Raw genomic sequence first — 16,585 nt, 5'->3', positions numbered from 1 at the left:
TCGTTAAACATTCGACGTAGCGATGAAATCGATGGAGGATTTTCGGTCTCAAAGGCGGCCAGAATAGACGAAAGTCACGTACTTTGAAAAGATCGGGAAGAGGACGAAGATGTAGGCGGCGGGCTGCAAGGCATTTCCTCTTTATCGAGCGGTTTCGAGTCCAATCGGATACGCTCGCATTTTCCTGGAAGGAACTCCGGAGCCGTTGTTGCGAAAAAGATGTCCCTCTTCGAGGTGATCAAGCTGATATTGGGCATCGCGATTGTGTGAACCAGGTTGCCGTTTATTATCAGTCGAATCTCCATCGTGTCGGTAGTGAAGGCGATCACGTATGGAAAGGCACAAGCTATCGTAAACAAATGCATCTCTCAAGAAAAAGACCGTATTTGTTTATACAATTGAAATGCTCTTCAAGTAAGGAAAAATTAGTATATCGATAACAACTGGCTATGTTATTTGCAGTTATAAAAAATTACAAATCGTCGCACCTACGGCTGTCGGCATCGAATTCCAATTGAAGTCGAACTCGGTCGGCGCAGTGTTCTCTTCTGCCAGTTTTTGAAAGTGACACGTGTCTAAGAGGAAAAATGTTGTCAATATTGATAATTTGCGGATTAATTTGAAACAAAGCATTAAAAAAGGATTAATTAAAAATATTCATTCTTCCATTTCGCTGTATTTTTCTACAAACAGATAAATAACTACATATTTCTTGCATAAGAAATAAATATTTACGAATAAATATAAATAATAAGAATTATATATTGTGTATTGTCGAGTCTAAGAGACTCAAGAGATTAAATTCCGAGTTGAAATAGCACGCGACTTACTGTTGTAACAAAGTAACAGTTCCGGCTCCTCGTCTTCGCGAAGATCCAACGCCGCCACCAAGTGCGGCTTCGGCATCGCGTCCATGTGAACTATTCTCGAAGTTCCGGAAGCGGAGATCAACTCGAAGTGGTGACGAGCGCCGCAGCATAGTGTCCACTCGTTCCCCGGATCGATGCTCTCAATCATCGTCACTAACGTCGGTGTCTCGCTCGCGGTGAATTCCTTCACCATCAGGAAACCGTCGACGGTGTCGGTGTCGGCCGACGAACACCAGATGGTCCAGGCTGCGTTGTGCTTCCACTGAAGGACCGTCAGTCGGCGGCCGACGACTACGCACTGTTTCGCGCACCGCAATCGTGCGTTGCATATTTCACGTGAATATAATAATTATTCAAGAATAAAAGGAGACGGCGCGCGCGAATGATGAAAGGAGAAGGGAAGATAGAAGATGGAAAGATAGACGTTCCTTTAAACGTTGCGCGAAGGAAAATCTTGATAAATCGCGCTGGCAAGTTTTGACAGATTCTTGATTAACTACCTTTCGCTCTGATGCAATTTTACAAGCGCCGTTTTATATGGAATGCGCAATGGTTGCAGATAAATGAGATTGAAGTATGAATCCTTTATGTTAAAGACTCGCTCGCTACTCTTAGAGATAGATTTTACTCGTGCTCATTTCTTTTATCTTTACTCTACTTTAATGAAAGCGATCACTCGCGCGTGCAATCGTTGCATTTTTCCCCGAGAACCCGTGTTTCCGACCTCTGACTCATCCTCCAATCTTCTATTCACCTGTTATTGTGCCAAGAGGCGCGAAAGTGCGAGCTTGCGAGAGAGAGAGAGAGACGGTACGTTACCATGCGTAGATGCGAGCCTCCGGGCCTGGTGATGCTGTACAAGCTGCATCCCCGCGTACGCCGCAGCTTCCTCTCCTTTATATGCGCCCGGCTGCGAACAGCGGGCGCGCGGATGCGAACGCGAGCGCGCGAACGCCCGACCGGCTGGAATCTGGCGGTGGCGCGCGTGAAATTGTCGCACTCGTCAGCGTCGTCCTCGTCGTCGTCGTCGTTGCGATCGCCGTCGTCGTCCTCGGCGTCCTCGTCGTCGTCCTCATCCTCCTTCCCCCGATCGCCGTTCTCGCGGTCGTTGAATAACTCGGCGCATCGCGCGGACGCGTCGCTCTCGAATTCCCGAAGTCGGAATACGTACACGCTGCTCTCCTTGCCCTTGTCCCCGGCGCGAAACAATAGTATACCGTGCTGCTCGACTACGTCTAGCTGCTTGATTTGCACCGACTCGTCGAAAATCAATCTGTGCGAGAGACCATCTGGAAAACAGTATCAGGCAAATTGGGGCAAATGGAATTAAATTTGAAACTAAATATTTATTTGTTGATATGTAACATCATTTCCGTAAACAGCTTTTGGCGTTGAAACAGATTGAAAAATTTGTACAAAGAACTCGCAATTTAATTTCTAATTTGTCACATATATATTTACGAGAACATATCACAATAACACATGCAATAATTGCAATTTGTATTCCATAAAATGTTAAAATATTTACGAAAATATTAATTTATTAAAATGTTAATTCAAATATTCATTAACATTTTTAAATAATTATTTATGCAATATATTGCATATAGATGTGTTTTATAATCAAAATGGAAATAATTAAATAATATGTAATAATCTACATACATAACATGTATATAATTATTATAGTATATAATTAATGATAACCAAAATATATTAATTTTTTCAGATGCACCTGAGGATGTGCTTAGCTAGGATAAAATGAGTGAGTGAATTTATTCATTATATTTGCGCAATCGCACAAAGTACTGATATCATCCGTTGTCTTATCATTGATCAATACTTGCTATATAATTGCTAAAGATGCTTTGACAATCACTTTCTCGTTTGCAATTTGTATTTTTACAAATACAAATATTTTCACAATTTTACATTAGTCATGTATGCAATTTATGACTATTGAATCGTAAAATTATAAAATTAAAAAGAATTTAAATTACATAAAGAAGAAACTTTTTATGCAGATATAAATTATGAGAGCAAGGGAAAACATTTTAAAACTACAGTTCCATAGATATATACATAAATGCTCAAACATAGATAACAATGTGTACAAGAATATATTTTTCACCGAACCTTATTAACAAGTTTAATTATCATTTAATATTCTTGCAAAAGTGTGATTTGTCAAAGTTGAAATTACCTTCGATGAGAAATGTCCCGTTTTCCGAGGCGAGAATCAGTCTGTTCTCCAGCCACACATCACCGCAGACGACTTCGTGGGGGAAGTCGGGATAAATGCATCTCGGTTCCCAGGGTCTCGGTTTCAGAGGGCCGACGGTGGCGAGAGAGGTGGGTGCGAGACCACGCATGATAGCCTCTAACTTTAAAGCTTGTCCCACTCGCACCATCTCGACGGCGCGCGTCTCTTCTCGCCGTCGTCCGGGCGCCTCGACAACGTCCGAAAGTGCCCGCCGGTTTAGCATGCTCTGCAACAAAATCATCCCAAATCAATCATTAAGCTGTAATACGATTCGGCTTTTTCTCAAGTATTTCCAGAAAAATGTTAAATATCCCGGATTTTATATTAATATTAATTTTTCAATGCTTCTTAACGTATCAATATTATGAAATTGTTACATCTTATTGCGAGTAACGTAAGTGAAAGTTAGCGGGATGTGAAGAAAAAAATACAATGGCGGCTCTCGTAAAGTAACTTACGTTGCTCTTGCTCTCCTGTGAGTGCTCCTGGTACATATCTCGCAACAGGGCGTCGAGCGTTCTCTCCCTCTTTCTGGAAAATGTTGGAGTGTCGAAGGTAGCCTTCTCTCCATTGATCAATTTAACGAGAAGAAATTCTCGAAGGTTATACGGGTCCTCGAAAACCGGCGGGCAAGGAAGACTCGGTCCGAATAGAGGTACACTCTCGTCGCAATAAATAGCGACCCGCCATCCCTTACCGTCCGCCTCGGTCGTCACCACGGCAAACACGTCTGTTGTATAAGTAGCGAAGAGTAATTTGACATTCAACTAGCGATCCTTATTTTGTACGATATACAACTATATATATATGTTCGGTTCTCTTTCTATAAATCCACCCTCGTGGTTTTTAATCAATTCGCGATTAATAATTAGCGAAGGAATATTTTTAATGACCATTTCTGAAATTGTATTCGCGCTATAATTAGAAACTGCTATTGACAGCATGAATATACGTGACAAAGAGATAGGTCAAGCGACGTGACGTAACATATTGATTGATCGAATTTTACGAGCACGTAAACAAAATCTGTAGGCGTACAAAAAGCGAGAAAAATGTAAGGAAACTGAGGATCACTGCACTGTATGGTATTTCAGCGTCAGCTGTCACTTGGGTGCTCTTTGTGAAAACAAGGGTATATATTGTACATGATTTTATATGACCTTATCGTGATATTTTTCGACTCCGATATACTTGATTTCAGCGATAAAGTCAACACAAGTCGTGTTTCCTGAACTTACGCGTAAATTGGCTTCTTATGCAGTTCGGATTGAATGTGTCTACGGCTGATGGATCGTCCGTGTATATGATGTTAACAATATCGTTACCAATGTGTCTCTTTCTCTCCAGTTGCTGCGGATTGTCTTTCGAATACGGCAACACCGTGCTAACGTGATACATAACTTCGTGACCTGCATAAACCGTGTAGAAACTTTCCTTGCCCGTCATATCTCCTGAAAGACGACAAACCGCACGAGTAGAATTGCAGAAATGAAAGATGACTACTACGAATATAAAATTTTATATCGTAAAATCACACGAAAAATAGGAGAGAAAACTCGTTTAATCGGCACTTGTAGAAATATTTATCGACACTTTAATATTATCGAATTATCGCTATATTTACATTTACAAAAATCAGGAAAGTTATTTCCTTTCATTTTTTTTTGCGCATACTTTTGGTCAAAAATGCAGTTTGTCAGGAGACTCGGAAAGAAGTAGGGAATTTCGGAATTCTGTCAATGTGGCTATCAGAAGAGACGATTGCAGGTCTCTTCTGATTGCAGATGTCGAGTTTGCGCTGCCAATATCCATATTATCAACGTACCTTTCACGTCCAAGCCACCCCTGTATTTGTCCCAGCCTTTGAGCCGTATCCTCTCACCCAGGATCTCCAGGAACCTCTCAAAGCCCGGGCTACCACTTTCTGTGAGCAATGAGAAACGTTCCTTAGGGATCGATAGCGCTATCTATTATCACTTAATTTCCCATCCCACCCGATTGTCTTTTGTTCTCGCCGATGCTTGTGACGGCCTTACCGTTAGACAACATCTCGTCGTCGGTGGTCTGACCTTCTCTCGCGTAGATAACGCCAAACTTGAAGTTGACCGAGCCTTCTTGTTCCTCCAGCAGTAACAGATCCTGCGGGGATTCACACCGAATTAGTCCATTTCTTTATGACGTCAATTCCCCGAGCGTGAAATTCAAGTGAGACGCTTGTAAAAGTACCTTTTGCAGTTCCGGCGTGAAAACTTCTCGCGGCGCTTTGTCAAGTTTCTCCAAACCGAAAAAGTTGCTGAAAGGTCAACAGCAGATGACATACACAGTTATTCGCAGTCCCGTTCGCAGTTAATTACATACTTTTACACTCGCGCAAATAAGAAGATAATTACCTGAGAATTTGCCTGATAGTCATAGTCTTGTTTGCAGAGTACGGCAGCGATATTTTTTGCGCGCCCTACGTAAAACATTTTATCGGCTCATTACGATCGATTCTGCATTCATGTATTAATTAATCATTTTATTCTGGAAGATACACGAGTTCGATACGGCAAGTTTTTTCAAACGGCTGATTATAAAGTCTAATATTTTTGCATTTGAATATCGCGTATACCGAGCAGATTAGATTATTACAATATACGATTATTAATTTATTCTGGCAGAATTGTATCTTGGAACAAATTACAATAAACTATTTTTGCGAAAAATCGAGGCCGAGCTTTATGCGACAGGGCTTTTCGCAATTTTCGTACCGCCGCGTGAGTTAAGAACATAAATAATTTCCGGAAATTTGTCCCAGGATACCAGGGATCTGCCCTCAATGAATAATAAGCTGTCTACTCACGGTTCGCCTCCATAAAATAACTCGGTAGTGCGGCACGCATTGATCACCAACCTCGCTCGTGACGACCGAGAGAAAGAGAGGATTTCTCTCTTGATCGGAGGCGATATAATTCTGATGCACTGTGCACAGATAGAAGTAATCAGTATTCGCACGCTGCTCTGATTTGCTATTTTTAGCCGTCGTAATTAGATCGTCTGTCGTAAATTATTTTTGTAGTGAGCAAAGCTTGTGCATCTATATATTAGTTTTACTAAAAGAAATACTGAAAAAAAGTTAGAACCGAGTATGCACACATTGCTCTAATTTAGTATTTTTCACTACTACAATTAAATCGTCTATCGTGAGTAAGTTTTGTGGCAAAGTGACGCGCATCTATATGCTAACTACGAGAGAAATATAGAAAAAGGCGGTACTTTGCATAAATTTTCGTTAAACGCAACGGCGATTAACACGGCCGAGAAAGTAAAGAACATAAATCGATTTGCATTAAATAGAGGTCTAATAAAATTCTCCATTATATTTTCGTAATATTGCACAATTGCACAGAAAAAGGAATTTGAGAGATCGCAGTGATGGACAGGCGCATTCCAAATAATTCAATTCAACGACATTTGTTAACGATTGTTGCGTTACGTACTATATTGCAAATATTCTCGACGCTCAACTTACGTTTGCCCAGGAAGTACTTGAAGTACCAACGCGTTTGGTACTCCGGGTTTTCCAGTATCGGCGTACTCGGCGAGCCGAACATCTGTTGACGTAAAAATCGTTGGAATCGTTACAAACGACATTCGCGGCAAAAAAATGGGATAGGGCGAAAGACGAAATGGGATGGAAGAGCAAGCAATTACGCTCACCGCGAAATAGGACGGTTCTCGAGAGATGAAAGAAAGAAATCGAAAAAAACTTGATCGTTTGATCATTAGACAACTCTTTCTTACCTCCTCTTTTTCCCCCGGAGAATCTCCATTCTCCACTCGAAATCTTCTTCCATTGTCGGCTCCATCCTGCTCGATCTGTGGCAGCTGGAAGTGCATTTCGAGCGTCGTGATTAGTAAATACGCGAATGCGGTGCGAGTCAATATGCTCCAGTTTCGAGTTTGCGAGCTGTAATTTCGAGGCCTCGAAACGCACGCGATTGGAAACAACGATAGGGAATACCTAGCCGAATCCACAAATCTTTTTCAAAGTAATTTTTTCAACGCAAGAATTGGATATTTACTTTTACGAAATTGAGTTGAATCGAATTTTATTTGAACTATTCGCACAAACAAATCTGTGAGAAGCGTAAAAGCTTCCCATTGGAAATACAGTAAAAACGTAACGATTGCAAAGTCATGAGCCGTATGTTTTCAAATGAATAAATTATATTAAAGTATAAAGAAGAAGTTAAAAGTATTTTAATTTGAAATAGTTACGAGAGAGAGAGAGAGAAATTATTTTCCATCGGAAAGGAGAGAAAATACATTTTTACGGAGTAATTTATCATCAACGCGAAATAGCACGATTCGCTCAAATTCATTAACGACATTCAAACTTTAGACGCAAATTTGTTGCAAAATTAATAATATTTAAGGATTTCTTTCCTATTTCCTTTGTTATGAATATCGATCGAGTATATTGTATCATCGTACGTTGACATGAGTAAAGCACAAAGTCCGCGCAGCTTCAGCGAGTGTACGATAAGCAAATCAATAAAGATAAACAGCGAGATAAAGGGAAACAACATAATCGGCTTAACGCGAGGTGTCGCGGGGATTATCGCAAGGCACTCGCTCGCTTTATCACATCGATTAGCATAAGTATTATGCATATAGGTAAAAACCTTCCGGCGAGTGGAACGAGGCTCTTACCTAAGACGCGTCCGCTTTTTCATCGTTTCCTTACCATTTCCACGCTGCCGTAGCACCGCCTCGATAGGACTCCTCGCCTCGCTATCGCATCCGTGGTGGATCTGAAACACGATTTTTCACCGTTTAGATGTAGCGTAAGAGCTTGCACGGAGATATAATTCTATCTCGGAGATTTTTTACGAGGTGTCGAAAATGACCAATTTATATTCGCCGGAAATGTAATCCGCGTTTGATTTTCCACGCGTTTTTACGCTAATAATTCGAGCGATCTCGCGTTTTGCATAAACGTCTTATGACCTTTTTTTTCTGCATGTATATGCATTCTTATGGAATCGTTCGCGCTAGCATAGCCGGCACGCCTCGTCCGCCACGGTGAACGGCATTCTTAACCGAGAGCACGTACATTTTTTTATCGGCCTCACCGCGCCTTCGCTATGCTATTTGAAAGCAAAACAGTATTACAATGTCGGACTTGAAAATCACTCTGCGACCGATTCAAGTGATGCAACCTTGTCTTCAATTTTAACGACAAGTTCTTTTACATCGACGTCCATTTTCTTTAATTAAAATATCGGTGCGCAAATAACTATTGAGTCACAAAATTCGAAAGTAAAGGGCTTCTAGGATGACGAAACAAAATTTTTCCTCGTTTAGTGTAAAATCAAGATTTCTTTCTTAGAAATTTAATTTCCAACATATTTAATATCAAATGTTACAAAATTGCAATGAGCGATGCTTTGACTCGAAATCTTTTTGTAAGAAAAATCTTTTATTTCACTTGACGAATAACCTATCATTAAAATTAAGTGTGACCAGTTGTGGGATCGCTGCCTAACGCTGACTTTGGATATTTTCCTTTGCGCGAAAGGGATTTATTAAGTGATAAAATGCTATCGACAAGATAGCCGACTAAATGTACTCCGGTCAAATATGATCATCCCTCGGCGAGTGGATCGCGTCTCCCTCGTAACGTGAACGTAGCGTAACGCGACAGCACCCTCCGACCCCCTTCGCGTTTCTCATTTTTCACGACATGAATATCTGGGTTAACGAGAAGCTACGTCGAGGTCGAATTGGCCGGGTAACCGGGAGAGGCCGTTACGCGAAAGACACAAAAGAGAAATAGTTCGAGAATCGGGATTCGCATCGGCTGCGATTTTGCGCAGCGTTTCCTCGCTGTCGATTCATTCGGCAAGGCTGCATCGGGTTTTGTGCGAGAGGCAAATAGAGAAAATATCAAGTAAATATCACAAGTGAGTCAAGTAGCAAAGTATACTCGCACATATTTCTCAATAAAAAAATAGATGCACGAATGCACGAGGCGAATAAAAAGACAAGTGGCAGTTTAAAGCTCGTCCTTTTCGTGGAAAATAATTTGAATAAAAATAAGCAAATACGAGCAACTCGCTGCTTGACCCGCGAATTGGCTCCGTAACCCGCGTGACGGAGGCAACGTACACATAATGACTGGCGCGTCGGTGCAACTGTCGGAGCTGTGAGGACGGCAGAATCGCCGCCACGCACACCGATCTGGATCTGTTCCGGCGAATCATCTCCTGGTCGCTCGAGTCCGGTCGCAACAAGTCCTCCTCGCCGTCGCTGGCGACCGCGTTGGCGACCTCGCCGCTCTCGCGCCTCGCCTTGCGCGACTTATTCTTCTCCGCGGGGCCCGTCGAGGACGCGGCCGTCGCCTGGTGGGTCGGCGACGCCGACAACGCGGTTCCGGATGAGACGCCCCGCAATCGCGACATGAGTTTGATGTCCAGGCATAACATTCTCGCGAACTCCTCGGAACTGCACGCGTGCCGATGTCTCTGCGCGTTGCACGCGATCTGAACAGTATGGCGGCTGCGGCGCGCAACGTGGCTTTATTGTTGCATAAAACGCGCACCACTAGGCGCCGACCGCGGTGCCGCGCTCCTTTCTCGACAGCGTCGTCATTATTGTAATGTCGAACATTAGCGCCCGCATCGCCGCGTGATTTGCGTAAGTCCCTTCCCCGAATGCGTGCGTGCAAGTCGCCGCTCGACGTTCAGGCCAGAGGAAACTACAGGTGTCGTGGGATTATTCGAATCTCGGGATTCGCGATGTGGCTCATTGTTGTCTTAGGATCCCGTTATACGCGCCGCAGTTGACGCAGTTGATTCTACCCAGCGGCACAGTAGCCGGGGAATACCAATTATAGAGAACGCCTCTTGTGTGCGCCGTATGGTAATTTGAATTCTCTCTTGACCTGGGTCGATCGCCAAAGCTTGGTGTCAAGCGACATTGAACAGAGAATCACCGATATATATATATATATATAGTGGAGCGGACGCGAATACAACGCAAAAAGTAACGTGCTTCGTTCTCGCTCGTCCGCTTCCTTCAAACGTTACGCGATAACGCTGCTGAATGCATTTGCACTTATTGTCTTGGGTTAAGTGACATATGTGTCGCAATTCTTGCGGTTAATGTGATATTTATGCCGTTGGAAATAATTATGTTTCATAATTGTCAGCACGTGCATCGCATATCTCTCTAATAACAAGTCGAGTAAAGAATTCTATTGACCGCACTGACAAATGACAGAGAAATGTTTTTGCAAAATTTTGTCACTTTGTTATCAACGAAATGAGCTTCCATAGATATTTGTTCTTTATTTTTTTTTATTATTTAGAATAGAACAGTTTTGTTAATATTAGTTCACCACTTCCTGAATATACATCAAACGTAATGTTTATTATCTATGCTTATCATATTGAATTAAAAATTTTAGTATATTACGGCGCAAACTTCGATTTTATCAGCTTATTTCTTAAGTTCTTTTTTATTGGAAAACAATTCTTGAATATAACATTAGTGAAAAAAACCGATAAAATATACAAGGACGCATTTTTATTGCAAGAGATAGACGTCGATAGAAAATATCTTACGTATATTACTCGAACCGAGAATCAAATATGTACGCGAGGCTCGCATCAAGAATATTAATCCCCGAGACAATGATATTTTTATGACCTACTCTCCAGACTTGAAGATTCTCTATTCAAAACACAGCAGAAGACGTATATCACGTAACTTTTATTTGAAATTCAAATGGCAAAAGATAAATTGGATAACTCCAAATTTAATTATCATGCTAATTAAGAGTCGGATAACAGAATGGACGGAGAATGTCAGTAAGAACAGTATTTTCTCAAGCAGCTGCTGAATAACACAAAATGATATAACAAGATCAAATACTTGCATTAAAAGCAATGTAATGGAGCGAAATGCCTGCGCTAAGAATAGAGCTGATGAATGAATAACCGAATTGAGTTCACGGATGGACGATTCGATGCGGTCGTTCATCTCGTAGTTACTTTATCGAACGGTCGAAGACATCGATACCACCGGGAGGAGCTTTTACCTTGCCGAAGCAATACCCGAGATACTAGATGCCCTCGCGATAAGTGATGCGTCAAAAATATCGCCCTACGTATTCACAGGTCTTATGTCCTACCTTTGGCAAACTGCGTCATCGATCTCACTTTGTCAGTCTTTCGTTCTATCGTCAAAGCGGGCGGATAGCAAACGGCATTCGGCATTTGTATTCGGATGATTTGGAGCGTCAGTAGATACGGACGGAAAAATGGTTATTGATGTCGTTGATTTTTCGCGCTCCCGCGATCTCGATAACGCTTGCGAAATCCAGACCGAAGGACAACGGATATTGTCGGGTGGATTCGATAACCAAATGTGTGAAATATTGTGTACACACACACATATGTATATATATATATATATATATATTGAAGTTAGCTCATCGTAACTACATTCTGTGAATTCTACGAACAAGCGCTGTATCGTGGAATATTTGCCGTGGGAATTGTTACAGATGTCGATATACATCTATTCTTACATTGAATCTTGATTTTTTTTCTGCAAATCTGCACGTGTTATTGAGCAAAAAATTGAGAGTCTTAATTGTTCAATCAGATTGCACAATTTGATTATATTTATAGAAAGATTGTCTTGTGTTATATTAATTCTATATTTATTTTCTATTATATTTGTCTGAATTCTTGATTGTAGTAAGCAATACAGCAATTAACAATCAGATCTGCATCTAATGATCAAAATCATTAAGATTAAACATCAAGACTTGAATCTTTTATTTCATATAAATCGCAGAAAAAGAATAATATTAAACTTTTATGAACTCAATCTTTTTTCTCACATAATTGTGCGAACTTTTTGTCGTCAAGTTCCATGTGATACGAGAAAATGCGATCGTTGTGTTGTATTTTCGACTGATTATGAGATCAATTTATTTCTGCTTTACAATGTGGAAGAATCGAATGAAGACCGTCTCACGAATCTTCAAATAGGTCAGAGAAGTTTCTTCGGAAACAACCTCTCTATTTAAGGCTCAGTACTTTTCACTAACATCAACTTTCTATGAGCTTAACTTTTCTTCTTCATCCCCTAAACTTGAAGACTTTGCTTCTCAAAACATTTATCTTAATTGCAATTTAACTTTCCCCAAGACAATATATTGCATTCTCTAGTGTGCTAGACTCGCGTAACATAAAACCATAATTTCATGTCACCTAAAACACTTCTCAAACGAGTAATTTTTTATTCTTACTTTCTTCTAAAAAAAAAAAAGTCGTTTTAAATTCTTCTTAGCGAAGTTTCAAGATCAAATTAAATTTGCGGCATTATAACGTCAATTTTAGTGAAACGATTCGATTGAAACTAGATCGCGCGTCTTATCAATATTCTACTTTGCGAGCGCGATATCGCCTCGGTGCTTTTTTCCTTTTATTATCTCGCAATTTCCGTTGAGGTATTACCATTGATTGTGGCAAGCAGTACACCGCTTAAACTTTGCGTTCAGCTGTGAAAAGTGCAATTTTAATTGCGGAATTAAAATAGAATGTACTTGAAACGGAGACCAGGCGAGAATATTGTTGTCTATTAATTCTATTGTGCGCTGCTATCATGTAACAATTATGACATATATTCGTCCGAGAATTAAACCGCAATCAGTTTTCCGACGTTAATATATTCTTCGAGATATTCGAGCGTGCGACACTGGAAATTACAAGCGCGCGTTGGCCGGTTTCCGGGCGCGCAAAACACCGCTTGCTCGCGGAACTCGACGGCACTGACCGCACTCCCTCGCGTCTTGGGTCCGCAACCCCTACTGGCCGCTTCGCCGCCGCCGCGAACCCGTGGCGAACCCTTCACGACCCGGCGCGTATCCGACGACGCAGCGCAGCAGCCCCCGCGAGACGGAAGCAAGTTGCTCGCGGTGACATGGCGACTCGACGACTGGCGCCGCGCCGACGGGTTCGTCGGTCCCCGCGTTCTCTCCTGCGTCTCTTTCTCGCCTGTCTCTTTTCGTTTGTCCGTCTTCCATCTCCTCCGCCTCCGTCCCGTCCCTGCCTTCTCCTCCTCCGCCTCCTCCCCCTCCCCCTACCCCACCTCGCCACTCGTTCATTTATCTATTTGTTCTTCCATGTACGTACGCGCGTACGGGCACCCTGCCGTGTGACGTGTGTCACCGTTACTCGCGCGCGGCGCTTATCCGCGCGATACAGCGTATCGACGCGCGCGACGCTTCACCATGATTCGGCGACGACGGCGTCGGTACGGTGACCCGTATTCCCGCCGCCACCGGGGCGACGCGCCGCTCCTTCAATCTCCGTCGTCGTTGTCCCGACAAATATGTCCCCCCCCCCCCCCCAAATTCGACCCCTGTCGCGAGCCGAGCCGGGGATTAGGACGCGACTGTGCGTATCGGACCGGCGAATTAGCGCGACCCGTCGTTAATCAGACTCTTACCACCGACGGCGACGTCCTTGTAAAATGCAAATAGAGAATTAACCTGGATTTTTGCGTCCGATAACGCACAGTAAATTTATATAGAGCATTTACACGGGATCTTTCGTAATTGTTGCTACGGAAAAGTCTACGCAGTCTTTAATAAAAAGTCGATCTCGGTCGTGCGTCCGATTCTATAAAAATTCTATGGAAAGCATGAAATAATTGAAACGTATAACGTAAATTAAATTGCGATATTATTGAATTCAGCTAATCATTGATTAATGTTCGTTAACTTTAATATTTTATGTATATTATCTACAATTGATTTTGTCGATTAATCCAATAATTTTCTCCCCAACTCTGTGTGTGTATTGATGAAAATATTTTGGCGCCTTGCCACACAACCCAGTTTGCTTTCAAGTGAATGAAGAATAAGCTGCTTGAAACGAATATTATTTTCACAGAATTTTAATTTAAAGCATTTTATATTAAATATTTGAAAAATGTGTAATGTACATATTATTAAAAATCTCATTCGAAAAAGCAATCATTATAAATTCTAATCGTACTTTCAGTCGGGAATAAATATTTTATTATATGAAAAAAAAATTATATATATAGAGAGACACTAAAATTCTCGTAAACATTTTCTTGAAGAATTTAATTAAATCATGTTTTATTGATAACGATATCGGGTGTTATAAGATATAACACCCGATTTTCTCCATAAACGATACTTAGAAATAGATTTACATAATTAATGGTACTAATTGAGGCTTCTCCCTTAATAAGAACGTTCTCGAGTAACTAATTGCCAATTAAGTACAAATTGACATCACGTTACATCTCATTATAAAAATGTAGTTAAGGAAATAATACCGTAACGTATTTTACTCTATTGAATTTTTTACGTCGACGCAGCTATAAAATTTGTGCACATGGAAATTATAACATATATAATTCTTCTTTACGATTGTTATGTAATGTCAACACTTTTATCAGAAGCTTTTTCTACACAATATGGTAATTTTTACTATAATATATATATTTAAAATTTTTTATCAAATTTTTGTTATACAAATATTTTTACTTTCATTTTATATTCTTGAAGCTTCTTACTAGAGAAAAGCAAACTGGTTTGTGGCAAGGCGCCAAAACATTTTCGTCAATACTCACCCATAAAAGAGGAAATATATTGTTGAATTAATCGATTATATGTATATAAAATATTAAAGTTATTGAATATTAATCGTTGATTAATCGCATGAAAGCGGATTGATAGGCGTACCGACGCATCTGTTTTTTCTCATCGAGTTTAAAATCGAAGCTTTTGAGCTCACACGAAGTCTACACGATGTGCTTATCGACTCTCGATAAGCCGCCAGTCCGTCCGTCCAGCCAGCGGTTTCTTATCGACTATGAAAAGGCGGTCGATTTCGTCCCGCGCGACGCCGATAGCCAATCTATAGATCGGCTTTAGAAAATAAAGCTTTATTGATGTATTTGATAAAATTAACGTGTATTAGCGACAGATGCGTGCGTTGTATATTTTAGCATAGGCGAGAATTAAAAGCGGCGATATATAGATAAGCGATATTATAATTATTATCGCTGCGCATCGGCAGGCTGGCACTATAAAAAAAAAAACTGTCAGAGGACTCGACGATATAATCTATATCGTCAAACTACTAGTTATTGTAAACAGTGGAAATAACTACAGAGCGAGTATCGATTACATGAATGCGCCGCAATCTACACTTTATACAAAAGAAAGATTGCGCGATCGGGTTTGAAAATTGGCAATATATATTTTCAAGATCTATCGTAAACAATAAAAAAGTTAATAGGAACATGACTCTTTAGAGCGTTTGTTTGAACTTATAAATAGCCCTTTTGTACTTTAAAAGATAAAAAAGTCGATGAACAGCCAGAATTGCATTCGGCTGTACACATACACATATACGCCGGTAATCTATTTTCAGAGAGAGAATAAAACTTTAAACTCTTTGACTTTGTTTTTAAGCTCCGTGACAATCACATTAAAGCAAGAGCCTCTTCAGATCAAAGGTAAAGGGAGAGGAAATTTTGCTCATTACAAATCGGTCGTTCATTAAAGTAACGAGAGTCCAATTTCGGATGCATTCTGTTGCATGCATTTGTACGCAATTTTGACTTCGCGTCGGCTCGTTGAAATTTTTAAAAGCGAATGGGTTTACAATTTAAACACAGTTTTACTTTAATGAGAGGATATGTTTTGAGAATGTGCAACGCAAAAAGGACTTGGGTGTATTAAAATTTTCATGAAATTTTTCTGCCAAAGTTCTTCTACGCATTGTTCTGTAAATATAAAATTCTGTTTTGCTATTGTCTAATATAAACTGCAACAGTTATGTAATTATTGCACATAGCTAATGATAATAATATGTGCGCAAATAGTTAGTATTTACATTCATATCACGGAATTGTTAAGTATTTCAAAGAAAACTCCGTTGTTGAATATCGATATTGTTAAAATCCACAAAAAAAAGTATATCAAGTCAGCTTTATCTTAATAATGAAAAAAAATGATGCTTGTGAAAAAGGGAGGCGAACACACGTATACGTGTACGCTAGGTTTCATCGTGTCAATATTTGCGGAGCATTCATCCGAATAATAATTCGAAAAAACAGGGGATGTGTATTTCGTAAGATTTGCTCACGAGCTGCACTCGGAGCGCACATAAATATGTCCTTTTTAATAAAATATTAGTTTGAATGTTCTAAGAATATTTCTTAGTTATATAAAAAAAGTTTTTAAGGATACAAGAAATATTGCGAGCACTAGCACAACTCTTTTGTATTGATTGCACAGAAAAGCGACATGCGAGTGTTTCTGCAACATTTAGGGACTATGCAATATTTGCATGACTTTATTCGAGAAGGACGCTGCGTTGAAGGCAAATGGTTGTCTAATCTTTTATTA

General features: G+C 40.5%; 1 protein-coding gene and 1 long non-coding RNA gene across 10 annotated transcripts in view; one reads left to right on the top strand and one right to left on the bottom strand.

Moving 5' to 3' along the window:
* The window catches only part of LOC105667286 (uncharacterized), a 137,243-nt gene that overhangs the window by 4,194 nt on the left and 116,464 nt on the right, over window positions 1–16,585 (top strand). For all 4 annotated transcript variants that reach the window (XR_010890276.1, XR_010890277.1, XR_010890275.1 and 1 more), the window contains exon 2: window positions 2,599–2,634. This is a non-coding gene — a long non-coding RNA (uncharacterized lncRNA). The remainder of the gene's footprint in view (window positions 1–2,598; window positions 2,635–16,585) is intronic.
* Window positions 1–16,585, bottom strand: part of LOC105680183 (GTPase-activating Rap/Ran-GAP domain-like protein 3) — a 29,245-nt gene that overhangs the window by 1,367 nt on the left and 11,293 nt on the right. For 4 of the 6 annotated variants that reach the window (XM_067355208.1, XM_067355209.1, XM_012380657.2 and 1 more), the window contains 15 exons: window positions 7,862–7,928; window positions 6,916–6,999; window positions 6,644–6,725; window positions 5,975–6,093; window positions 5,523–5,587; window positions 5,359–5,425; window positions 5,169–5,271; window positions 4,958–5,056; window positions 4,371–4,583; window positions 3,591–3,862; window positions 3,073–3,358; window positions 1,689–2,158; window positions 831–1,167; window positions 489–575; window positions 83–346 (listed from right to left, as the gene is read on the bottom strand). In XM_067355208.1, the coding sequence (XP_067211309.1) occupies window positions 83–346; window positions 489–575; window positions 831–1,167; window positions 1,689–2,158; window positions 3,073–3,358; window positions 3,591–3,862; window positions 4,371–4,583; window positions 4,958–5,056; window positions 5,169–5,271; window positions 5,359–5,425; window positions 5,523–5,587; window positions 5,975–6,093; window positions 6,644–6,725; window positions 6,916–6,999; window positions 7,862–7,928 (2,615 nt within the window). Of the gene's footprint in view, window positions 1–82; window positions 347–488; window positions 576–830; window positions 1,168–1,688; window positions 2,159–3,072; window positions 3,359–3,590; window positions 3,863–4,370; window positions 4,584–4,957; window positions 5,057–5,168; window positions 5,272–5,358; window positions 5,426–5,522; window positions 5,588–5,974; window positions 6,094–6,643; window positions 6,726–6,915; window positions 7,000–7,861; window positions 7,929–9,285; window positions 10,079–12,439; window positions 12,817–16,585 lie in introns of those variants that run through there. The other 2 variants (XM_012380654.2, XM_012380652.2) reach the window with 2 other exon arrangements.

Source organism: Linepithema humile, chromosome 5, assembly GCF_040581485.1.
Source record: "Linepithema humile isolate Giens D197 chromosome 5, Lhum_UNIL_v1.0, whole genome shotgun sequence".
In the NCBI taxonomy this organism is placed as follows: Eukaryota; Metazoa; Arthropoda; class Insecta; order Hymenoptera; family Formicidae; genus Linepithema; species Linepithema humile.
This window is presented reverse-complemented; position numbering and strand designations above follow the sequence as displayed.